General features: G+C 55.5%; 1 protein-coding gene across 1 annotated transcript; it reads left to right on the top strand.

The window, feature by feature from the left end:
* The first annotated feature begins 4,706 nt into the window (after positions 1-4,706).
* LOC133356727 (uncharacterized) lies at positions 4,707-26,218 on the top strand. The gene is made up of 15 exons (XM_061574372.1): positions 4,707-5,142; positions 7,095-7,119; positions 8,218-8,343; positions 9,476-9,594; positions 11,016-11,124; positions 11,667-11,708; positions 13,446-13,585; positions 15,362-15,436; positions 16,501-16,555; positions 17,305-17,468; positions 18,647-18,718; positions 19,274-19,316; positions 20,324-20,425; positions 22,537-22,569; positions 23,992-26,218. Exons 1-15 carry the CDS (start codon positions 5,005-5,007, stop codon positions 24,897-24,899), a joined length of 2,151 nt encoding a protein of 716 aa, XP_061430356.1. The 5' UTR covers positions 4,707-5,004; the 3' UTR covers positions 24,900-26,218.
* Positions 26,219-26,621: the final 403 nt, after the last annotated feature.

The following is a 26,621-nucleotide window of genomic DNA, read 5'->3' as shown; positions in this document are numbered from 1 at the left end:
CTGTTCTCGAGTCCGTCACGGGGAAGACAGGGAGATGAATGGGGGGGGGGGGGGGATGGCAGATACTGCATTAGCCTGAGCCACAGAACTCAAGTTGTGTGTCCCACCGCCCCATCACCAGCACCCCCCCCCCCCCCCCATTAAAAAACAAAGATCCCCCGTATAGCCTTAGCACCTAAGAAGACCGGAACGGTACACGAGGAGTGGGTGGCCAGGACCACGCCCGACCGCCTTTTTCTTCCCAGTGGCGATGTTTACGCACCACACCAGGTACTCATTTGAGGCCGAGTCGACCTACGGGAGACCCAGGGACCGGATCAGATAATCATCACCGGCGTTGGCCGTGAGCGGGAATCGAACTCGGGTCGCCGGGTTCGTAGCGCTAACCGCTGCACCACCGCTCCCCACGACACCCCCACCCACCCGCACGAGGCAGCACCGCGTGCCCGCGTTTGTCGTGAACTCGAAGTTTTCTGCCACCCCATGGAGGACGACGGCAGCCGCTGCGTGGTGCTGATCACACCCCCCCCCCCCTCCGCTCCCCTAGTGCGCCGCGCCGGCCTTAATAGGTGCTCGCTAACAGAATTTTGCCACCACCCCCCCCCCTTCTCCCCCGCGCCAGAAGTCTGTGTCAGCGATTGTGTGTTTTTTTTCTGATTGTCAGATAGAGTTGGCTGCCAGGTTGACCCGGAGCTTGCTGCGTTCCCGTTTGTCAGAATTCCCCTTAGGGGGGGGCCCGAGTGACAGTGGACACGCACATCGACCCGGGGCGTGCCAACCCGCCGACAGCGTTTGCGGGCGCGGCACGAATCGTTTTTAAATGTCACCTACAATTTGCACAATTTCATTTGTCGCCGAGCGCGGCCTCTTGACCTTTCCGCCGCAGGTATTCGACGCATCCTCGGGCTCGAGTTGACGTCGCTTTAAGCGGAGGCCGAGTGAAGTGGAGTCAACTCGAGTTGGTCGTCCTACGGACCCAAAGCACTGGCAGCTTGACAATTGTGCCACACACACCCCTGCCCCCTCCTGCCCCTTGCCTGTAAACAACAACAACAACAACGGCCATCGTTTTTTGACACTTAAGCGGCGGTGTGATGCCACGTCGGCGCTTGTGCCAGGCTAGGTGCACTTTTGAGGCCACGTGGAGTGTTGACAACTGGCTGCTGGCAGGAGGTCACGGGACAGGGTCACGTGGTATGGCTTGACTGACTGGGACGAATCGCAGGGGCGCCACCTGTGCTCCCCACTGTGACAGCTCGCCGTGTTTTAGCCGCACCTGCCTCTCCGCTCGTTGTTGTGAGCGTCGCTCCTCCTCCCGTTGTTTGTAGGAGGGCGACTGCCATCAGCTGCCCGGGAGCCTCAGCGTGCACCTAGCCTGGCACTGCCCAGTTGCATCCTCTGTTGAGCCTCCTCCCGCCGAGGTCAAGGTCCGTTCGAGTTGACTTTGTTGAACCGGGTGAGAAGAATCTCATTCGCAAGAGTCACCCAAAGTGAGGGCGATCTTGACACCGCTGGTACCGGCCGTCGGAGAGTCTTCTCAAGTCCACAATACGCACCGAGTCACACCGAGACGCTCGCCCATCTACCAACAACAACAACACCGACAACACAAACTCGCACGTTAAGAAGGTGGTTGTTTTTTTGCCGAACGGCCAGTGCCGGATTAAGCTAGTGCGGGGCCCTAAATAAAAAAAAACGTAAATATTAAAACACATAAATGTTTTACTTGCATAGTAAAGTAATTGTATTTTTTCATTTGCTGTTCAGCCAGATACTACGACGAATCGCTAACCCTAAACACCCAGCCGTTCATAAAAGTTGAAGGCGGTATAGTACTATAGTAATAGAGCAAGTGCAGAATCACTGAACCGGAATTGATAGCTTGAAAGCATTTAGCGCGGGGCCCTTGAAAGTGCGGGGCCCATAGCTACTAAATGTGTAGCTACTTGTGCTACTACATATGTAGCTATTTGTGCTACTACATAGCTACTACACGTGTTGTAGCTACTACACGTGTTGTAGCTACTACACGTGTTGTAGTTGTAGTAGCTACAACACGTGTAGTAGCTCCTACACATGTAGCTACTTGTGCTCCTGGGATAATCCGACACTGCGAACGGCCACAACAACGTGTTTGGTTTGATGTGCGGCGAAACGCTATTTGTGTAAAGGTGTCCTATTTCAGAATTTGCGTGGGAGAGAGGGGGTGGAACAACAACGGGGGGAGTCGTCGCGAACGATTCTGGCGAATCGAAGGGGGTGGGGGGGGAGGTTTGTATCGGCGCAGCGCGTTCGATCGCGATGGGAGACAAAAAACAATTGGCATTTGTAGGCGACATTTTTGTGTGTCTCACTCACGTGTTGTCCCCCCGCTGACGAGCTGTCCTCCGGACACAGCGTTGGATTTATATTTGTCCAGGGGTGGGGTGAGGGTGGAGAGAGAGGTGGGTGGGTGGGGGCGAAGCGGGGGAGGGGTAGGCAAGGTAAGGGGGGGGTCGGGAGTTTAGTGGCGTGACACATGGACTGGTGATGTGTGGGAGTTCCGAGTTGGTGTTGTGGCACCACCGCGTGAGAGCCCCGATGAGAGCCCAGGGATGCCTCTCATCCATGGGGGACATGAGGGACCCCCCTCTCTCATCCATGGGGGACCCCCCCCCTCTCTCATCCATGGGGGACACACAGAGACACACAACACAGACACACACAGAGAGACACACAACATCGACACACAGAGACACACAACATAGACACACAGAGAGAGACACACAACACAGAGACACACACAGAGAGACACACAACATCGACACACAGAGACACACAACATAGACACACAGAGAGAGAGACACACAACACAGAGACACACAGAGAGAGAGACAACACAGAGACACACAGAGAGAGACACACAACATAGACACACAGAGACACACTATTCACAGAGCTCCGAGAGCGCGCGCTGTATGTAGCCTTCGAAACCCCGACGGGGCCTTCGCACGACCCAGCGGCTCTTCTCCCCGGGGGTGTCTCTGCTGCACCAGCGTCAGAGCCAGACGACACTCGTGTCAGAAGGGGCTCGAGAGGTAACGAAGAGGCGATGGACGAGTCTCGATTGGGGGGGGGGTAGCCTCAGGGCGTATGATCGACCGGAGCGACGCAGGCACAAAGGACGAGAAGGCGACCGCGGGGTGTTCGCACGGTGAGGAATTCGAGCGCGGGGCGAATGTGAAACTCGCGAGCTGTAGGAAACATTAAACAGCATGTCGGGTGAGCATTGCTCCAAATAATGTACTTGCTTCATCGGTTAGATCGCGTAAATATAAATGTGTCGTTAAACCCGCCACCACCCGACACAGCCAATTAGGTAAGGGTTGTCACGTAGACGGAACGTGCCAATTCGTTACTAGTACAGCACCACACCGGTGTGTTGGAGAGCAAAGCCACAACGTTTACAAGCAGTGATTACAACATCAGGCGCACAGCAGGATCTGTTGAGACATCCTCCTCCTGTTTCGTTCCTTAAATAGAGGGGGTAGATGTGATGACATCACTTGTGAGCCCTTCTTGAGCGAAGTGGTGGGGTGTGTGTGGGTGGGAGATGAATAAATGCATATCAATGACAGTGGCTTTCCAGGATGAAAATGAACAAAAAATCATCTGAGAAGTGGTCAGTGAAGCACAGAGGAGAGAGGCCCTGTACGGAATTACACCGAGGGAGAGACACAACAACCACAACACAACAACAACAACACAACCACGGGGGTTTGGATAACAACACGGAACGCTGGGAACGCCGATGACGAAGACTCGTGGAAGTCTTTGTGGTTTTTTAAAATCCTTTATATTAAGTTCGCTTGCTTGCTTGCGTGCTTGCTTGCTTGCTTACGACTGTGCAAATTTTTCGGTCGTTTTTTAACCCACTTCCCGTGATCCAATCGAGCTGACATTTTCCACACAGACTCGTTGTGCGTGACAATACATTTTCGTGAAAAAAAAAATTCCCAAAATTTAAAAATATTTAATTACCAATTGCTTAATGCTGGCAGACAATCATCTGACCCATAGGTGGCAGCCATCTCAAGCCAGAGGACGAAAGTACTCTAGCCGCCACGCATATAAAGGATTTATAGTGAAAAACTTTGTTTTTACGGGTTATATTTGTTTCTCTTTCTGAAGGCTTCTGGGTTGCCCGAGCTCACAAACCGCCCCCTCTGCCCCCGTCACGTTTGAGGAATGAGGAGGCCTGCCCGGCTTTGATGCCTCTGGGCAGGGCTGTGCGCCCAGAGATCTGCGACTGCATTCGTCCAACCGGTTCCCGGTAATTATCCCCAAATCAACAACTTGCCATTCGCGTCTCTAGTACGTTGACGCATCATTCCTAACCATGACACGGATGTGTTGTTTTTGTTCTCGCGCACATCCCCCTCGTTCCCCTCTCTCGTTTTTTTACGATCAGTGGATACAAGAAGATGCTCGGTGTAGTCGGCACTTTGCTTCGTTCATAATTTCGTATTTTTTTTTTTACATTTTTAAACTTTGCTTTATGTAAAACCCCCACCTCTCGCTCACTCTCTCCCCTCTCATCCTTATCGGCCATGATCAATTTACTGCTTGATGACGACCCCCCCCCCAACCCTCCTGCACATCCCCTCGCTCCTTTGTCATCCTCATCGGCCATGATAAATCTTCTGCTTGATCAAGACCTCCCCAACCCTCCCCCTCGCTCTCCCCGCCTCCTCCTCGCTCTCCCCGCCTCTCACGAGCCAGCAGCGACTGCCTGAGCGGAGCGCGCTCATTGCGACGTTCGGCGCCCCATTCAACGCCCACTTCTGTTACAGCCCTTGCAGATCCGGTGGGTGGAAATTACACATTCCTATGGCGAGCCCGGAGAGTCCGCGGCCAGCAACAGCGATTTCGACGACTTCTTCCCGCACGGCCGTGGATTTATAATTCATCGACACCAAGACCATCACCGCCCCACCACGCAAGGCGAAGGGATTTTAACGTCAAATGATGATGGAGATGAAAAGGTTGGGACCGTGGTCGACGATGGGGATGGTGATGGTGGCGACGACGATGATGATGATGGTGATCCCGTCGCTGGCGACTCGGACACGCGACACGTGCAGCGGGAATTGCTCGCAACAGGTGAGTGCGCGTTAACAACGCAACAGGGGGCCATCAAAGACCAACGTTACCTTAGAGTCCAGGGGTCTGGCCCTGCCAAGGCAACCGCAGGCGGGACTAGAATTTCAACAAATCTAGGAGCAAACCTGGAAAAGCAGTTGGGAGTAGCAACATCATCAATACCAGCTAACATCACACGCCTCGCCAAAGAGAAGCAGTTCCAGCCATCGCATTAGGGGTGGGTTAATGAAATGTTTGACCAAATATAATGGGCTAATTTTTAAGTTGAATTAAATATTGTATGGCCCGCGAATGATGTTGTAAATATCCAAATGGCCCTTGGCAGAAATAAGGTTCCTCACCCCTGAGAGCTTAGAGCCTTAGACTCTCCGTGCTTGTTAGCGAACACCTCTATGAATGCCGCCACGGCCGCCCCCGTTGCCTTCCGAGTTGGCGACGTTTTTGTTTGTGTTTTACACATCGCACCAGGCACTCGAGGCTGAGTCGACCTAGGGGCTGAGTTCGCGAGCGGGAATTTGAACTCGGGTGGCGCCGGGTACGTAGCGCAGCACGCAAGCCGCCGCACCACCGCTCCGATTAGTTACAAAGACAAAGATCCCCCGTGTAGCCTTAACAGACTGCAGGGGCAAGTGCTGTTAGCGAGCACTTATGAAGGCCGGGACGGTACACGAGGGGGGGGGGGGTGGCCAGCACCACGCCCGACCGCCTTTGTCTCCCCAGTGGCGATGTTTACGCACCGCACCGGGTACTCATTTGACGCCGAGTCGACCTAGGGGAGGCCCAGGACCGGGGCAGATAATCGTCACCGGTGTTGGCCGTGAGCGGGAGTCGAACTCGGGTCGCCGGGTTCATAGCGCATCGTAGCGCAGCGTAGCGCAGCGTAGCGCTAACCGCTACACTACTGCTCCCCAATGAGGGACACACACACGTCCATACAAAGACGTGAACACACAACATGGTTTAGCCTGTTCTGTTCGCGCGCACCTATGAAGGTCGCAACGGCACACGAGATAGTCGGGTAGCCAACGAGACCACGCCCGGCCGCCTTTGTCTCCCCCAGTTCTCATGTTCCGTGTGTGTGTTCAAATCCAGCGGTCGGCGACAAAAATAACTAGAACAGTCATTTCCTTCGTCGGATTCGGTGAAACGCTCGCGATGTTTCAAGAGTTGCTGTACACCGCGTGGCGGGTCCTTAATAGATGACGCCACGAAGCAGTTCCTTAATGAGGCGCCCATGGTAAACAGGACTCCCATGGTAAACTGGACTCCCATAGTAAGATATATTTCCATGGTAAACTGGACTCTCATGGTAAACTGGACTCTCCATGGTAAACTTGACTCCCATGGTAAATGGTCCCATTTCCATGGTAAACTGGACTCTCATGGTAAACTTGACTCCCATGGTAAACTGGACACCCATGGTAAATGGTCCCATTTCCATGGTAAACTGGACTCTCATGGTAAACTGGACTCTCCATGGTAAACTTGACTTCCATGGTAAACTGGACTCCCATAGTAAGATATATTTCCATGGTAAACTGGACTCTCATGGTAAACTGGACTCTCATGGTAAACTGGACTCTCATAGTAAACCGGACTCCAATGGTAAACTGGACACCCATGGTAAATGGTCGGCAACCAAAACAACAAGAAGAGCCATTTTCTTTCGAATTCGGTAACCCCCCCCCCCCCCGACAACATGTCAAGAGCCAGTTCCGCAACGAGCCACCGCATGCGGCTCCCGGAGCCGCAGGTTGCTGACCCCTGACCCCCCCGTGACTGATATCACCTGCAACTAACGCGAGCCGTGGCAGGGGCTCGAACTCGGGTCCGCCGTGGTTCAGCAGGGCACCCTGCCTCACCTCCTCTGCGGGTATTGTTGGGAATTACAACGGACGTGTTTGCGTTGCCCAATAATCACCGTTGTTTCTTCTCTCTGCCTTCTGTCTCAGGGTCTCGCCTGCACTGTGGTCAAAGGTGAGTTGATCCAAGGCCACATCGTTTGGGAGTCTTGAATGCGTTGACAATAAAAGTAACTTGGACATTGTAATTGGATTGGCGGACGAAGGCAGGTCACGGGTAATCCCTGGTAACCACTCTGAAGATCGCCACGGTGGCTAGGAGATGTTAACTACCTCGCCTAGTATACAGTAGGTCGTGGGTTCGATCCCGACCCTGACGCCTGCTGTATATTTGGAGTTTGCGTGTCCAACTCTCTTATCATCATCACGGTGGCTAGGAGATGTTAACTACCTCGTCTGGTATATGGGAGGTTGTGGGTTCGATCCCGACCCTGACGCCTGCTGCTGTATATTTGGAGTTTGCGTGTGTCTCTCTCATCATCATCATCAAGGTGGCTAGGAGATGTTAACTACCTCGCCTGGTATACAGGAGGTTGTGGGTTCGATCTCGACCCTGACGCCTTCTGTGTATTTGGAGTTTGCGTGTCTTTCTCTCTCCACGTGGTCGCGTGGTTTTTCTCCACATTTATAAGCATATTCCAGGTGGTGATAATGATGATAAGCCACCTCATTCAGCAATCATTCAACCGTGTTTCTGGTTGCTTCACGTTTGGCACTGAAGGGTTGCTTGCTGTTGCGGCTTGCTCACTGATGTTGTGACTCGCTCACCCGCCTCTACTGCACATCTGTGTGAAAAACAGAGCTTCATAGCTCATCGGATTCCTCCTGCAGCCTAAATAAAGATTCTGATTCTGATGGGCCCTGGTGGCTCAGACGAGCTCTGAAGAATTACGATGGATTCTGGTCAGTCCCGGTCGGACCGCATGGTTCCGGGCAGGACTGTGTGGGTTCGGGATTGCGATGGATCGGCCCAGATGTCCCTCACGTGTCCCCACGCGTGTCCCCCACGTCTCCCTCCCGTGTATCTCTCCCACGTGCCCCCCACGTGTCCCCCTGTTTGTTTCCCACGTGTCCCCCCCGCGTGTCCCCCCCCCCCCCCACGTATCCCCCGTGTGTCTCCCCCACGTGTCCTCTACCACGTGTCTCCCCCACGTGCCCTCCACCACGTGTCCCCCCCCCCCTCCCGCATGCCCCTCGTGTGTCCCTCATGCAGGCTGCGAGTCTCTTCTGGGAGGCGACTTTCTGCCCTCGGGCCCACAGAATCTGCGCTTTGCCACCGTGCCCTCGGCCAACGGGACGGCGTTGGTGCTGAGGGTCGCGTGGAGCCTGCCCGTGGATGGTGAAGCCACGTCGTCATCATCATCGTCGTCGTCATCGTCATCATCATCGTCGTCGTCGTCGTCGTCATCATCGTCGTCGTCATCGTCATCATCATCGTCGTCGTCATCGTCATCATCGTCGTCTTCATCATCATCGTCGTCGTCGTCATCATCATTGTCGTCATCGTCATCGTCGTCATGATTGTTGTCATCATCGTCATTATTGTCGTCATCGTCGTCACCGTCATCATCGTCGTCATCATTATCGTCGTCTTCGTCATCATCGTCGTCATCATCATCGTTGTCATTGTCGTCATTGTCGTCATCGTCGTCGTCGTCATTGTCGTCATCGTCGTCGTCGTCATCATCATCATCGTCATCATAATTGTCATCATCATCGTCATCATTGTCGTCGTCATCATCATTGTCATCATCATCGTCATCATTGTCGTCATCATCATCATTGTCATCGTTCGCATCATCAGTAGCAGCAGCGTTATCAGCGCCATTATCATCAGCATCATTGCCATTTTAATTTTCAGCATCAGTGTCATCAAAGTCCTCATCATCATCGGTGTCGTAATCGTGATTAGAGTCATCATCAGGGTTGTCATCATCAGCAGCAGCGGCATTAACGTCATAATCATCAGTCATTGGCGTCACCATCTTCATTCGTATCATCATCAGCATCGTCAGTCATCACCATAATCATCGTCAGCGTCCTAACTGCTCCCTGTTCCTCATGGCATCGCCACACAGGTTACTAACTCGTGTGTCTCCTGTCCCCGTGTCTCCCATGTCCCCGTGTCTCCCACCCATGTCCCCCACCCATGTCCCTGTGTCTCCCATTCTCGTGTCTCCCACTCCTTTGTCTCACTATTCCATCCCCACGTCTCCTGGCCCCGTGTCTCTTGTCCTTGCTTCCTGCCCATGTCCCCGTGTGTCTCCTGCTCCCGTGTGTATCCTGCCCCCGTGTGTCTCCTGTCACTGCATGTCCTCCTGCGTCCCTGTGTTTCCCCGCATGTCCCGGTATGTCCTCTTGTGTCCGGTGTGTTCCCGGGTCCCCACGTGTCTCCGTGTGCCCCTCCGTGTCTCCGTGTGTCCCCGTGTGTCTCTGTGTGTCCCCACATGTCCCCCGTGCGTGCCGAGCAGCGAGTGTGCGCAGCGTGACGGGGTTCTGCGTGAAGGTGAAGATCCGCGACCGGCACGAGGAGGTCTCCCTGCGCTTCCCGAGACCCCCCGCGGAGCAGCGCGACCCGCAGGGGCGGCCGGTGAGCACGGAGGGGGGGGGGGTGTGGGAAGGGGGAAGGGGGGGCGGGGGAAGGGGGGGGGGCAAGTGACGCGCGTAGTCTTGCAAGCTCTAGGGCAGGGGCTGCACGCTGCACTCCCAGGGGGTGAGAGATGCCCTTTATGGAGGTGCGAGACATGGCCACATTTTTTTCGAAAGTAAATCATCGACAACACAAATTAAGCACGGGCACGTAAGTTACAATTAACTTTTTTTTCATCAAACCCTCTATGTATTTGTTAACATTGTAACACATTTTTTTTTACGATTGAGAACCAAAGGGTCGCAAGGCTGCAGTAAAGGTTAAGAACCGCTAAGAGCTGTAAGTGAGCTCCTATTTAGGCCAAACCAATTCACGACGGGGTAGTGAAGCCAGCACCATGCCTGGCCATCTTTCTCTCCGCCAGTGTGGTTTTAGGTAGGGGCGGTCCTGCACGGGCTCCATACTCTGTCCGTCTGCTACAGCAGAGGTGTAGAGAATTTCAACAGGATCTAGGATACGATCAACAGGCCAGTGCTGTGGGTTGTTATTCGTGCTTTCTGGGTCCCTGATTCTGATCACAATCATTAAGGACCTTCACCATGGTGGGCAGGCCTGGGTAAATCTGCGTAGTCGGGAGTCGGAGTCACTCCCTGTTCACGGTGGAGTGCGACAGGGACGTTCTCTGGCTCCTCCACTATTTAACATCATCTTTGAAATAGGTTCAGCAACTGTCCATGGCTTTACTGGAGGAATTTCTGTCTGCTAAGGATACAATGGGAGGCTGATAGATGCCCGGGTGCAATCCAGGGATGGCTTCCTACTGTTCTTCCACGTTATGTGATGTGGATGACCTGGTAACTATTGCTCACTCTGAGAAGGAGCTGGAGATGCCACCCTCACAGTAATCCCTTGGATGACAGAAACAGTGCCGACTGCCGACCCCAAAGCCAAAGATCTCCCGTGTAGCCTTCGTAGACTGTGGGGGAAAATGCTGCTAATGAGCACCTATGAAGGCCGGCATGGCACGCAAGGGCACGCGTGGCCAACACCACGCCCGGCCGCCTTTGTCTCCTCCAGTGGCGATGTTAACTGCACACCGTACCAGGTACTCATTTAATGCTGAGTCGATCTCGGGGAGGCCCAGGACCGGTTCAGTTAATCGTCACCGGTGTTGGCCATGAGCGAGCATTGAACTCGGGTCGCCGGGTTCGTAGCACCTCGGATTAGCACAGTCGGCTACGTACGGTGCGAAAGAAGTTCAACATACACACGCACATACGCAGCGCAGCACGCTAACCGCTACACTACCGCTATCCATACACACGCACATGCGCACACACACGCACGCTGTCTGTGACGGGACGGTCTCCGTTGAGTTGCCCGCGTCTCCGTGCCCCCTCGTGTTGCCCGTCGTGTCACAGTGGAGCTTCACGTACTCGTGTTTCTCCGTGAGGCCCGGGGACTTTGTGTACGCGAGAGTCCACAGCCAGCCGTACGTGGAGAGCGCCAGCGCCAACTACACCGTGCCAGGTACGCTCGCCACCACACAGCCTCGCCAGCGCACCCCCCTCCCTCCCCCCATCGTGCTGGGAACATGCGTGGGCAGAGATTGTACACGGAATCAGACTCACGGCTGGGTCAGACTCACGGCTGGGTCAGACTCACGGCTGGGTCAGACTCACGGCTGGGTCAGACTCACGGCTGGGTCAGACTCAAGGCTGGGTCAGACTCAAGTCTGGGTCAGACTCAAGGCTGGGTGAGACTCACAGTTGGATCAGACTCACGGCTGGGTCAGACTCAAGGCTGGGTGAGACTCAAGGCTGGGTGAGACTCAAGGCTGGGTGAGACTCAAGGTTGGGTCAGACTCACGGCTGGGTGAGACTCAAGGCTGGGTGAGACTCAAGGCTGGGTGAGACTCAAGGTTGGGTCATACTCACGGCTGGGTCAGACTCACTGCTGGGTGAGACTCACGGCTGAGCTACACGAGGTACAATCCCGGGGTTTTAACGCGATACCTGTGCTAGATCAAGGCAGGCAGCATTGATCGTACCTCTGTCTTTCTCTCTTCACAGTTTGTACTGACCCGAAACTTAGGAAGTTACCAGTCTGCAATAGTACGTACAGCACACACCACTCACTGTACATACACATGTACACACTTGCGTGTGTGTCTGTATACGTGTGCCAGCATGTCAGCGGTGGGGAGCGCTGGCGCAGTGGTTAGCGGACAGCACTACGAACCCGGCGGCCCGAGTTCGATTCCCGCTCATGCCCGATGAGTGTGAATATTTCAACCGATCCTGGGCCTCCCCTAGGTCGACTCGGCCTTAAGTGAGTGCCTGGCACTGCGTGTAGACTTCAGCACAGGTCAGAGACGAAGGCGGCCGGGCGTGGTGCTGGCCACTGACCCTCTCACAGGTGCCACTCGCCAAGAGCACTTGCCCCAATAGTCTGTGCTGATAACCCGTAACACCTGGGTCTGTCCCCATGACCTACCAGCGAGCCTTCATGCGATGGCCACACGTGCACCTCGCCTCGCACAAGCACCGAAGGGGTGAGGAGGGAAGGGCCATGGTCGGCAGTTGCACCCCCCCCCCCCCCCCCTTGAGAACCCAACATTTGGGATGTTTTTGATATTTACCGGAGACTATACATTGAACGTTTTTGATGTAGGTTAAACTTCTTTCACATCGTACGTAGCCAACCATGCTAATCAGAGGTGCGCGGGGGGTGGGGGAAGAACAACAAAAGAAACGCAACAACAAGCAGTTCTAAAAGGAATGAGTTTTCAATAAAAAAATTAGTTTTTAATCGAAAATTAGTGTTCAATCTAGGGCAATGTTTAGAAAGCCTTGAAATATCAGGGCCGTCGCAGAGACGAGGATATGTTATCCCCCGTGCCTGGCGCGCAGGAGGTCGTGGGTTCGATCCTGGACCCTGACAGCGCCTGTTGTTGTATATAGGGTGCTTCAAAAAAATCTGAACACTTCGGAGAATTTGTGCCTCCGGGCTCTGGAGACCACCTGGAGAAGATTCCAGGCCACGCATAGACAATGATGGCGAACGAGTGGAGAGACTCTTTGACTATTTGAAACTGTTAACATACATTTGCTATCATGTTACAGTGTATATTATCCGTTCTTTTCCATTAAAAACGAAAGTCCCATATAAGTGTTAACATTGTTTTGAAGCACCCTGTACTTGGAGTCCACGTGTTCTCTCTATCTCCCCATGGTGGTTTTGTCCCCCCCCAACTCCACATTCAGAATTAACGTCACGTCGCCCTTAAGTTTATTGGCTGCTACTGTAAATCCCCAGGCGTGATGGTCACATAAGCCGAGCTGTCATTACGTGTGGCCAGGTCGCCTCTGAAAAAGAGCCAGTTCATTTGGCGGGCTTAACCCGGTGAACAGTCGGACTGCCTTCACCGCATGTATAACTTTCTAGATTTGACTCTTGAGTCGCGGCGGCTTTTGGCTATCCATAGCAACAAAGACGGTGGTCACCGCACCGCACCGCGCGGCGCTTTCAGATGCGCTGCTTCAGCGGCCGTCTGGAACGCTCCTCCTTCCGATGTTAGGAAGCCACCGGGAGCTATGCACCATTAAATCATCCAGATTGAAAACGAATTAAATCAGAACTACTTTTTGTGTTTAGTTTGTTGTCCTTCCCCCGCGCGCACCTCCGATTAGCGTGGTTGTCTACGCGCGGTGCGAAACAAGTTCAACGGACATACGTACGTTCGTCCCGTGCACCGCACCGGCCTTCATAGGTGCTCACTAACGGCGAGCCTGCGTAGGCCCACAACGGGTGGCGGTTTGATTTCTGTCTTCGTGTGCGGTTTGGGGCAGAGTGGACGGCACTCGTCAGCCTGGCCGTCAACGCGTCACCGGGACGCTTGCTGGTGTCCTACCAAAGCTTGGACCCTCGCCCGGAATACAACGTGCGGCTGTGCCACCTCACGTTCGCCAACTGTGCCGACTTGGCACCCGTGAGCACCACCTCCCCTCATCACAAATGATAGCTCAATGGGGAAGTGGCGGCTTTGCATCGCGTGGAAATTTATAACAGCCGTATACTCTTAAACGCGTGATGTTGATTCTAAATGTGGAGGGGAAAAAACCGGAAGACCCAGAGAAAAATCTACGTGACCACGGGGACAGACAGAGACACGCACACTCCAAGTATATACAGCAGGCGTCAGGGTTGGGATCGAACCCACGACCTCCTGTATACCAGGTGGGGGAGTTAACATCTCGCCGATAAGCCCACTCGTCAGAACGTTCCATCTTCGTTGTCTTCGTAGTCTGAGTCACACTTTGCATGGCGTCAGAGGGGAGGTGGCTGCGCAGATTTCCTTTCCTGCGTGAGCTCTTCTCGAGTCACAGGCCACGGTGCTTTCACATACAGCCCAGAGGCTTGGAAGCTAGGCCATGATCACCTAACGTAGAGCCCAGAGGCTTGGGGACTGGGCCGTGGTTACTTAACGTAGAGCCCCAGAGGTTTAGAGACTAGGCCATGATCACTTAACGTAGAGCCCCAGAGGCTTGGGGACTCGGCCATGGTCACTTAACGTAGAGCCCAGAGGCTTGGGGACTAGGCCATGATCACTTAATGTAGAGCCCAGAGGCTTGGAAGCTAGGCCATGATCACCTAACGTAGAGCCCAGATGCTTGGGGACTGGGCCGTGGTTACTTAACGTAGAGCCCCAGAGGTTTAGAGACTAGGCCATAATCACTTAACGTAGAGCCCCAGAGGCTTGGGGACTGGGCCTTGATCACTTAACGTAGAGCCCAGAGGCTTAGAGACTAGGCCATGATCACTTAACGTAGAGCCCCAGAGGCTTGGGGACTAGGCCCTGGTCACTTAATGTAGAGCCCCAGAGGCTTGGGGACTAGGCCGTGGTCACTTAATGTAGAGCCCAGAGGCTTGGGGACTAGGCCATGATCACTTAACATAGAGCCCCAGAGGCTTGGGGACTCGGCCATGGTCACTTAACGTAGAGCCCCAGAGGCTTGGGGACTAGGCCGTGGTCACTTAACGTAGAGCCCCAGAGGTTTAGAGACTAGCCCATGATCACTTAACGTAGAGCCCAGAAGCTTGGGGACTGGGCCTTGATCACTTAACATAGAGCCCAGAGGCTTAGAGACTAGGCCGTGGTCACTTAACATAGAGCCCCAGAGGCTTGGGGACTTGGCCATGGTCACTTAACGTAGAGCCCAGAGGCTTGGGGACTAGGCCATGATCACTTAACGTAGAGCCCAGAGGCTTGGGGACTGGGCCTTGATCACTTAACATAGAGCCCAGAGGCTTAGAGACTAGGCCGTGGTCACTTAACGTAGAGCCCCAGATGCTTGGGGTCTCGGCCGTGGTTACTTCACGTAGCGCCCAGAGGCTTGGGGACTAGACCGTGGTCACTTAACGTAGAGCTCCAGATGCTTGGGGACTGGGCCGTGGTTACTTCACGTAGCGCCCAGAGGCTTGGGGACTAGGCCGTGGTTACTTAACGTAGAGCTCCGAAGGCTTGAAGACTGGGCCGTGGTCACTTAACGTAGAACCCAGAGGCTTGGGGACTAGGCCATGGTCACTTAACGTAGAACCCAGAGGCTTGGGGACTGGGCCGTGGTCACTTAACATAGAGCTCCTAAGGCTCGAAGACTGGGCTCTATTCACGCGCTGGCATTTCAGAATCAGAATCTTTATTAAGACTGCAGGGGCAATCCAAACGGAGGGGTGAAAACGCTCGCACGGTCGTTGCCTCCCGCAGATTCGGACCCTGACAGGGAGCAGCAATTCGAGCGAGTTCATCATAGAGCAAGCCATGCCCTGCCTCTGCGTCGAGGTGAGACGATGGTGGGGGTAGTGGGGGTGGTGGTGGTGGCGGCGGTGGTGGTGGTGGCGGCGGCGGTGGCGGTGGTGGTGGTGGTGACCGCTCCCGCTGCGTTCCCACGGCCCTTCGGATGCCAGACCCGTGCCGTGCCGGCCCTATTCACGGCCTGGCCCGGCTCTCATTGCTTCAAGAGCCACGTGGCACTGTGCTAAAACCGATGAGCTATCAAGCTCTTTTTCATAAATGTCCAGAAGGGACCGGGGTCAGAACGTTACGACAACAAACAGTACAAAAACACGATAGGAGTGAAGTATAGGAAAGATAAACAAATCACTTAAACATATATATACACAAGAAAAACGCAACTATTTTTATTTTACCAGGTAAGGCCCCACTGAGCTACGTAGCTCTTTTTCAGAAGCGACCTGACCACAAATGACAGCTCAACGAAGTGGCTCATTGCGTGGAAATTTATAGCCGCCAAATACTCTAAACGCACGTTAATTCTAAATGTGGAGGGAGGACCCCGGAGGGCAATCCACGCAATCACCACGGGGAGGGAGAGAGAACCCACGCTCCCCACCTGTTCCATAGGCGGCGGAGTGAGTGGGCACTTGCGGGGCTGCGCCTTTGCCTTTAGACGCATTTCGTGGCCGTGGACGAGGTTGTGTTTTACTCCTCGCGGTTTCAACTCCGGCTCTCTGTGCGTGTGACTGCGTGCGCGTGTAAGTGCGTGTGAGTGTGTGCGTGTGAGTGTGTGGCGGTAGTGTAGCGGTTAGCGCGCTGCGCTACGAGCCTGCCGATCCGGGTTCGATTCCCGCTCATGGCCAACACCAGTGACGATTTTCTGAAGCGGTCCCGGGCCTCCCCAAGGTAGACTCAGTCTCAAATGAGTACCTGTTGCGGTGTGTAGTAAACATTGCCACTGGGGAGACAAAGGCGGCCAGGCGTGGTGTTGGCCACCCACCCCATCGTGTGACATTCTGGCCTTCATAGGTGCTCGCTAACAGAACTTGCCCCAACAGTCTTTTAAGGCTATACGGGGGATATTTATCTTTGTGTGTGTGTGTGCCCAGGTCTACGCTACCAAGGAGAGCTCGTTGCGAGTCCGGAAATGTCCCTTTGAGAATGGTGAACGCGCATGCACATGCACGCACGCGCATGCACATGCACACACGCACGCGCATGCACGGTCATTCTCTTTCCACTGCTCGTGTTGTAAACCACCCTGAATTGAGGAAATCTATTCGCAAGAGGAGAGGGAATGGGAAACTTCGCAGGAAATAGGTTCATAGTAACCCGCTTGCTGTATTGATATGACTTTTTTTATTTTAAGGCCACTGTTGTTGATGAGAGCTTTGAGCTTTCAATGTATGTACAGCATGTTGGAACTTCTTTCGCACCGTACGTAGCATGCCAATCGGAGGTGCGGGGGAAGGACAACAAACTAAACACAAAAAGCAGCTCTAAAGAAATGACTTCGTCAATCTAAATGACGATTTAACAATGCCGTAGCTCCAATGGCTTCCGAATATCGGAAGGAAGAGCGTTCCGGACGGCCGCCGGAGCGCATCTGAAAGAGCGTGACGCGGTGACGACCACCGTCTTTGTTCGCTGGCTGAGCCAAAAGCCTCCGCTGCTGCTGCAAGGATGACGAGCGGAGTTGGTGTGGCGATGGCTTATAGCCCCTTGGCTACTCATTTGTGGCGCGCGCGTATCATGAGCGCGACCTTGTAACGTGTCCGTTCGGCAACACGGAAGCCAAAAGAGCTCAGCGAGCACCGGACGGACACGACGGATGATGACAACGACGGCGACGACAACGACGACGACGATGACAATAACCGTGGGGTTGTCCTTGCGGTGTCGGCTTGCCGCAGTCACGGCGGAGTGGGGGGCGTTGCGTCTGAGCCGGGCGCCGGGCGGCGTGATTCTGCGCGCCGACGGGCTGCTGCGCAGGTGCATGTACGAGGTGCGCGCCACGTTGCTGGTGCGACGGGGAGGGCGCGACACGGCCATGGACAGCGCCACCTTCAAGGAACTGGTGAGGGGATCGTTTCGTCACCGCTGGCGGCGGCGGCGGCGTGGTCGCGATCGTCGATCGTCGTAATGATCGCGATCATCGTCGCCGTTGCCATCGTCATCATCATGAATGTCATCGTCACTCGTAGTACCGGTTTGTCTGGGTTAGATCGCGTAAATATAAATGGGTCGTTAAACCCACCACCACCCGACACAGCCAATTGGTTAAGGTTTGTCACGTAAACGGAACGTGCCAATTCGTTACTAGTACAGCACCACACCGGTGTGTTGGAGAGCAAAGCCACAACGTTTACAATCTGAGTACGACGTTTCACCAGTAATTACAACCAGCATCATCAGGCGACAGCCAGATCTGTGGATAAATGCTCCTTGTTCGTTCCTTAAATAGAGGGGTAGATGTGATGACATCACTTGTGAGCACTTCTTGAGTGACGTGAGGGGGGGGATTAATGAATGCTTATAAATGACAATGGGTGTACAATACCGGTTGGGTTATTTATATGGCAATCAACGTACAATATGCATGTGTATATTATACAAGCCGATTGTTCTTGTACCTCCTGTCGAGTGTGTGCACTAAAATAGCAGTACCTGTCATTGTTTGTTCAACGGTAATCACCATCGAAGTATGGTGACCGATGCAGGTCACCATGGACTTGTGTCGTGGTTCAATACGCGCCTGCGCAGGGACAGCTACCCAACAGGGGGTCCCCTGGGCAGCATAACAAAAACAGACGGGCATCGGAGTGGTTGGCACGAGTTGTGGAGATGCATCAGTGTGGTTGGCGTGAGTTGTGGGATGGCATCAGAATGATTGGCACGAGTTGTGGAATGGCATTGGAGTTGTTGGCATGAGTTGTGGAGGCTCATCAGAATGATTGGCACGAGTTGTGGAGGGGCATTGGAGTGGCTGGCATGAGTTGCCGTGGCATCTCAGCCAGCGCCCTGCAAGCGCACACGCTGCGTGCCCACGTGATGTCTTCTCTATCACCTCCTCGCCTCCCCCCCCCACCCCCGTGGCTCCTTGCGGCCCCGCTCTGTGCGCCCTCCCGCCGTCACCTCCCGTCTCGGCCCCCGGGGAACGCGGAGGAATGAGTTCGAGTCCCCGTCTGATGCGAGCGTCCTTCCCCCTCCCCCCTCCCTCCTCCTCCTGTTACCAACTTCTTCTGTCCTCACCAGGAGAGCGGCTCCATCACCCACGAGTTCCCGCTGAACCCCGGAGTCGGGGACCAGGGGGAGATATGCGTCATGGTGAGTGAGACGCGTCATCATCGTCATCGTCGTCGCTGTCATCGTTGTCGTCACCATTATCATCATCGAAGTTATGCAAGTGTATAGGTCTCTGTAAGTGTATAGGTCTCTGTAAGTGTATAGGTCTCTGTAAGTGTATGAGTCTCTGTAAGTGTATGGGTCTCTGTTAGTGTATGGGTCTCTGAAAGTATATGAGTCTCTGTAAGTGTATGGGTCTCTGTAAGTGTATGGGTCTCTGTAAGTGTATGGGTCTCTATTAGTGTATGGGTCTCTGTAAGTGTATGGGTCTCTGTAAGTGTATGGGTCTCTGTAAGTGTATGGGTCTCTGTAAGTGTATGAGTATCTGTGTAGAGTGACTAAGGGATGGTGTAGGAAAGGCGCTGTTGCCCAGGGCTGTTCCTGGCCCAGCAGCAGCCGTGAGAATGCGGCCTTGCCGTGGGAATGTTGCGTGGCCAGACTCTGGTTCAGTGGGTGTGAGCTCGCTCGCTCGCTCGCCTGCTCAACGTGATTTATCGTCTCTCCACCCCCCTCCTCCCACCACCGCTGCCACCTCAGCTCGAGGCGGACAAATTCTACGCGCCAAGCGAAGTCGTGTGCGGTGAGTCGGCGCTTTCTTTCGCAATCGGTCGCCGGTGGGCATGAGGAATTCTTTTGCACGTACGCACGTGCGCTGCGCGTTTCGTAGAACCGCACGTACGTACGCGCGGTTCTACGAAACGTAACTTCGCATCGGTGACATGGCTCACGTCGATGGCGAGTGAGATCGCGATATCGGTCCCGGGCTGCTGCCTTCCCCCCCCCCCCCCCCCCCCCGATGCCACCCGCCGCTTTCATCAACCGGCACTGACCAGCGTGGTGAAGTACGGTCAGTCGTCGGTCACGACTGACACGGGTCGGGAAGGCCTTCATCCAGCAGTGGCACGACAAAGGGTGTTGATGACCATAACGTATCGGTGAGGATCTAACGAAGATGTCGATGACGTTAAAGGTGATGGTGGTGATGATGAAGGTGGCAGTGAGGATGACGGTAGTGAAAACAATGATATTGATGATAACGTAGGCTTTCGCGACCAATATCATCCATAATAGAGTTTTTTTGGGTTAGATCGCGTAAATATACAAATGTGTCGTTAAACCCGCCACCACCCGACACAGCCAACTAGTAAGGGTTGTCACGTAAAAAGAACGTGCCAATTCGTCACTAGTACAGCGCACCGATTGTGTGTTGGAGAGCAAAGATTGTAAATGTTGTGGCTTTGCTCTCCAACACACCGGTGTGCTGGACTAGTAACGAATTGGCCACGTTCTATTTACGTGACAAACTTTACTGATTGGCTGTGTCGCGTGGTGGCGGGTTTAACGACACATTTACATATTTACGCGATCTAACCCAGACAACCTGTATTAGGATGATGCTAATTATGGGTTTATGACGGTGAAATTGAAGACGGCAATGATGATGATGATGAAGCTGATGAACACGGTGGCTTTGATGGCGATTATTACGCCAAAGATGAAAATGACGATGTCGTTCTTCCACATCTCCACCCCCCACCCCGACTCCCCCCACCACTCCCCCCACCACTCCTCTCTCCCTGTGCTCAGTGCCGCGCTGGCGTTGGGTTCCGCTGCTGGCGCTGGGTGCGGTCGTGCTCGTGGGCGCCCTGCTCACCGCACTGGGAGCCTCGCTGGGCCACGCACGAGGACGTAAGCCGCTCACTCACCCCGCCACTCACTCACCCTGCCACTCACCCACCTTGCCATTCACCCACCCTACCACTCACCCTGCCACTCACCCACCCTACCACTCACCCACCCTGCCACTCACCCACCCTACCACTCACCCACCCTACCACTCACCCACCCTACCACTCACCCACCCTGCCACTCACCCACCCTACCACTCACCCACCCTACCACTCACCCACCCTGCCACTCACCCACCCTACCACTCACCCACCCTGCCACTCACCAACCCTGCCACTCACCAACCCTGCCACTCACCCACCCTGCCACTCACCCACCCTACCACTCACCCACCCTGCCACTCACCCTGCCATTCACCCACCCTACCACTCACCCTGCCACTCACCCACCCTGCCACTCACCCACCCTGCCACTCACCCACCCTGCCACTCACTCACCCTGCCACTCACCCACCCTGCCACTCACCCACCCTACCACTCACCCACCCTGCCACTCACCCACCCTGCCACTCACCAACCCTGCCACTCACCCACCCTACCACTCACCCACCCTGCCACTCACCAACCCTGCCACTCACCCACCCTGCCACTCACCCACCCTACCACTCACCCACCCTGCCACTCACCCACCCTGCCACTCACCCACCCTGCCACTCACTCACCCTGCCATTCACCCACCCTACCACTCACCCACCCTGCCACTCACCCACCCTACCACTCACCCACCCTGCCACTCACCAACCCTGCCACTCACTCACCCTGCCACTCACCCACCCTACCACTCACACTGCCACTCACCCCGCCGCTCACTCACCCTGCCACTCACCAACCCTGCCACTCACCCACCCTGCCACTCACTCACCCTGCCACTCACTCACCCTGCCACTCACCCACCCTGCCACTCACCCACCCTACCACTCACCCACCCTGCCACTCACCCACCCTACCACTCACCCACCCTGCCACTCACCAACCCTGCCACTCACTCACCCTACCACTCACCCACCCTGCCACTCACCAACCCTGCCACTCACCAACCCTGCCACTCACCCACCCTGCCACTCACCCACCCTACCACTCACTCACCCTGCCACTCACCCACCCTACCACTCACACTGCCACTCACCCCGCCGCTCACTCACCCTGCCACTCACTTACCCTGCCACTCACCCACCCTGCCACTCACCCACCCCGCCGCTCACTCACCCTGCCACTCACTCACCTTGCCACCCACCCTGCCACTCACTCACCCCGCCTCTCACCCTGCCACTCACTCACCCTGCCACTCACCCTGCCACTCACCCTGCCACTCACCCTGCCACTCACCCTGCCACTCACTCTGCCACTCACCCACCCTGCCACTCACCCACCCTACCACTCACCCACCCTACGACTCACCCTGCCACTCACCCTGCCACTCACTCACCCCGCCTCTCACCCTGCCACTCACTTACCCTGCCACCCACCCTACCACTCACTCACCCTGCCACTCACCCTGCCACTCACTCACCCCGCCTCTCACCCTGCCACTCACTTACCCTGCCACCCACCCTACCACTCACTCACCCTGCCACTCACCCACCCTGCCACTCACTCACCCTACCACTCACTCACCCTACCACTCACTCACCCTGCCGCTCACCCACTCTGCCACTCACTCCACCTCTCACTCACCCTGCCGCTCACCCACTCTGCCGCTCACCCACCCCATCGCTCACCCACCCCGCTGCTCACCCGCCCCGCCGCTCACTCACTCAATCCCTAACTCTCCCTTCCACTCGCCCTGTGCGTGGGGGGGGGACGTCCAACCAACGTAGGGAGATGGAGCTACAACATGGCTACAACATGGTTACAACATGGCTACAACATGGCTACAACATGGGCTTGCGTGCCTTTGCCAGGAGGTGGATTGTAGCAGAGTCGCGAGAGGCAGGTGGTGGCGGTGGTGGTGGGGGCAGCTTGGGGAGACCTCATCCAGCAGTGGACTGATTATGGCTGCTGCTGATGGTGATGATGGTGATGGTGGTGATGATGATAATGGTGGTGATGATGGAGACACCTGCTAACCCGGTGCTACTTTCTCTCTGTCTCTCGCTTTTTTTTCCGTCGCAGGATTTTTTGGAGGCGCCAAAGAAAGCCGAATGGGTGAGTGTACATGTGTGTGTGTGTACGTGTGGGTATTTGTGTACGTGTGTGTGGGTATTTGTGTACGTGTGTTGTGCGTGTGCGTACGTGTGTGCGTACGTGTGGGTATTTGTGTACCTGTGTGTGCATACGTGGGGGTACATGTGCGTATGTGTGGGTACGTGTGTGCGTGTTAGTGTGTGTACTTGTGTGTACGTGTGCGTGTGTGTGTCTGTGTACGTACGTAAGTACGCTGAACGTCTTTCGCACCGCCGCGCGCGTAGCCAACCGCGCTCATCGAGGGGTGTGGAGCGAGCCACTTGAACGACGATTCCGTTACCCCCCCCAACCCCCCGGCGACGAGTCGTCACGACCGTGCGCACCGCCGCCATCGCCGTCGTCGTTCAAGGGAAGTACTACACCAACCCCTCGTTGTGAAAGGGCCGACGCCAGGAGATCCCCCCGGGGTTTTGATCTTCCACGAGGCCGATGCGTGTGCCTGACGCCGCGCAAGCAGAACTTTAAAAACCTGCCGGTAGCGTGCGACCGTAGTCGTCCAGAACGTGCGTTGTGAAGATCGGTCGAACCGGAGTAGCCCAGCTGACCAATAGATGCCACGGCTGCCCCATTGATAGCACGGGGGTAATCACACGCACGCACGCACGCACGCCGGAACGCTCTGTCTGGCCGCGTGTGCGTCTCTCTGTGTATCCGTGCATGTCTGTCTCTGTGTATCCGTGCCTCCGTGTGTCTGCCAGTCGCCATGTTGTCCGTCTGTGTGTCTGTACCATCGGCGATGACGAGGGGTTTGCGATGTTTGTGCCCCGCTTGCTTTGTGCCGAGAGATTACATTTTTTTTTATCCCAACTCATCACCTCAATACGTTGGAAAGGGCACCCCCCCCCCCCCCAGCAGCTGCTGTGTGTGCGATACCAATTGAGTAATTTGCGGTGTCATTTTTCGAATGCTGGGGATGACGTCGGGGTGGGACCACTGATAGTGAAGCAGACGGTGCCGTAGCATTGGCATGGTTCAAACTGCACCACCACCGCTGTGTTAACCAGGGTGGTTACCGGATTCGAACCGCGAACCTGCAACAAAACTAAATTTTTTTTTTATTTTACCAGGTAAGGCCCGCTGATATATATCACTCTTTTTCAGAAGCGACCTGGCCACAAAACTCAACGAAGTGGCTTATCACATGGAAATGTACAGCAGCCAAATACTCTAAACGCACGATGTCGATTCTAAATGTGGAGGGAAAAACCGGAGGACCCGGAGTAAAATCCACGCGACCACGGGGAGAGAGACACGCAAACTCCAAATATACAGCACCAGGCGTCAGGGTCGGGATCAAAACCACGACCCCGTGTATACCAGTCAACATCTCCTAGCCACCACGGCGACACCCACCCATCCCTCCGCGTCTCCCTCTCCCCGCAGTGCTGCTGCTCCACGCCCACGAGGACGGCGCCGAGCGCCCGCCATCCTCGCCGCTGGCGCTCGTCGCGGTGCTGGCGACGTTCCTGCGCCGTCGCTGCGGCGCCGACGTGGTGCTCGACGCGTGGGAGAAGCGGGAGGTGGCGCGCCTCGGCCCGGGGCCCTGGCTCGCCGGGCGGCTCGAGCGGTGCCGGCTGAGCGGCGGCGCCGTCGTGGTGCTGGCGTCCGGCGCCGCGCGGCGCCGCTGGGACGAGATGCGCGGCCTGCGTCTTCCCCCGGTCGGCCGCGGCGGCGCCGGCGATCCGGCGGGCTCGGACGACGCCGGCGGCGCCACCGAGCTGGGCGACCTCTTCACGCCGGCGCTGCGGTTGCTGTGCGAGCAGGACGCGGCGTGGCGGAGCGCGAACGTCATGGTGGCGGTGTGCGTCGACGGCGCGGACGTGCCCTCGTGCCTGCGCTCGGCGCGGATCTTCCGTCTGCCCGGCGACCTCGGGAAGCTGAGCGCGGCGATCGGGGGCGCCGGATCGGTCCGGGACGGCGCTGGCGGCGGCGGCGGGCGGCGCTTGCGGGAGACACCGGAGGGCGCGGCGCTTTTGGCCGAGATCTCCAAAGCGCGTGAGCGGGCGAGCGGACGAGGCGGAGGGACGACTCCGCCGCTCGCCACGGACGCAGCCGTCGAGAAGTCCGCGCCGGGCGCGGATTTCCCCGGGACGGCGATCACGGAGACGAAGCTGCAGATGTGGCCGTTCTTGCCGGATCCGGGCGGCGGCGATGGAGAAACGGACAGCGCCTACAGCAGCCTTGAGCCGGCCGCGCTGGAGGTGGGCGGATTCAGGCTGACCCGGGCTGAGCTCCTGCAGCTCGTCCAGCAGCGGAGCGAGAAAGGACGCGGTGGCCCCTGCCCCACGTGACGCAGAAAAACCGGGACTGAGTGAGCAGCGGCCGCCTTTGGCGGCCACCGCCCCCCCCCCCCCCCCAGGAAAGTCTGGCCACCGACGCAGCCGCGCCCCGCGCCAGCATGAGCCGTCGAGCAAACGGTCCGAACGGAACGGGTCGGGCTGGTACCTTCTTGGAACCGTCAACTCTGCTAGGGAATCACCAGCAGACTGGTGAAGCGTCCAAAAGCGTGGAAGTGGGCCCCCTCCTGCGGTGACTTTGACGTCACGCGGGCAAAACGCTTGGCACCGGGCTGCCTCGGCCGGCGATTGACGGCAGCCTCCTCCCTCCTCCTCCTCTCTCCTCCCTCCTCCTCCTTCCCGCCTCCCTCCTCCCGCCTCCCTGCGACCGATGCTTATTTTGGAAGTTTATTGAGGTTTGAAGCTATGCTTTAGTAGCTTGCCAGTGAAGTTGAAACACAGACATACCTCAACACCAAGAGACACCACTACCTCTTTTTTTCTTTCCCACTGCACAACCAAACCGTGCCGTGGGCTGTGCCAAGCCAGAATCCGAATATTTATTTATACTGGTTGTTTTTTTTTGTTTCACTCCCAAAGCCGAGCCGTTCCCCTGACGTCACGCGCGATGAACTCTGAACTCGTCGTTAGCCCCGCCCCCTGGCTCTGCTTGGCCCCCTCCCCTCCTCCCAGCAAGATTCAAGACGTCTGCCTTGTGGGTCTTGGCTCGGCTCGGTTGTGCCGGTGGAAAAGTGCTTCAGGATAATTACAGCATTGCCGTTATCAACACTGGACAATAATTATTACGGGAGTTATTATCACGGGAATCAACTCGGGGGGGTGGTGGAGTGAGAGGGGTGGGGGGTGCCCCAGTGTATAGCCGTTAACCGTTAACAAACTCCCCCGTTGTTGTCTCCGCGTGTAAGACCACGCGGAGCCTGTTTACAGGCCGAAATGTTACCGTGTATTGATTTATTGCGTAGCATATCACGGGCTGGCTTACGTACGGTGCGAAAGAAGTTCTACAAGAAGAAGAGAGAGGGTTTTCTCATTTATTTTAACTAATGTTCAAACAGACTTCCATAAACACGAATGCATGATTTATCTTTTAAAACTGATTGATAACTTTTATTATATATATTAAACATTACAGGTGTGTGATCTGTGAACATTTATCAATTGTGTTTTATCCCAATGCATTCAGGGTTCTTGGTCGAGTTAAGTAAATGTCGTCTGAGAAGTAAGAAAAAACATATAACAATTAATAATGATAATCAATCAATAAAAATAATGTACAGAATAAAGAATAAAAAAACGTGCGTTTTTTTTTTTAAAGCCAGTATGAAAATAAATCGAATAACCCAATGTGGTCCTGACTGTTGGGGGGTCACCCTTTAAATATTTGCCAGGGTTCATCCCAAACCAGCGATGCAAGCGACGGCTCATAACGCGCCTGGGATGGAGCGGTGAAATCAGCCGGCCTGCTCGGCAGCACGACGGATTTAGCAAATTTTCTCAGACTGCGAATTTCTCTCTCTAACATTTACCAGGCTCTCATAGGTCCATCCGCTCTTTCTCTCCCCCGGCCGCCACGGGGTGGATTTCCACACAACTCTCTCTAAAATTTACCAGGCTTGTTGGGTCTTTCTCTCCCCCAGCCGCTTCGGGTGGATTTCCACACAACTCTGTCTAAAATTTACCAGCCTTGCTGGATCTTTCTCTCCCCCGGCCGCCGCA

Source organism: Lethenteron reissneri, chromosome 55 (assembly GCF_015708825.2).
Source record: "Lethenteron reissneri isolate LAM-NWPU_2019-01 chromosome 55, ASM1570882v1, whole genome shotgun sequence".
In the NCBI taxonomy this organism is placed as follows: Eukaryota; Metazoa; Chordata; class Hyperoartia; order Petromyzontiformes; family Petromyzontidae; genus Lethenteron; species Lethenteron reissneri.
The sequence above is the reverse complement of the archived record's forward strand: the minus strand, read 5'-3'. Positions and strand labels throughout refer to the sequence as shown.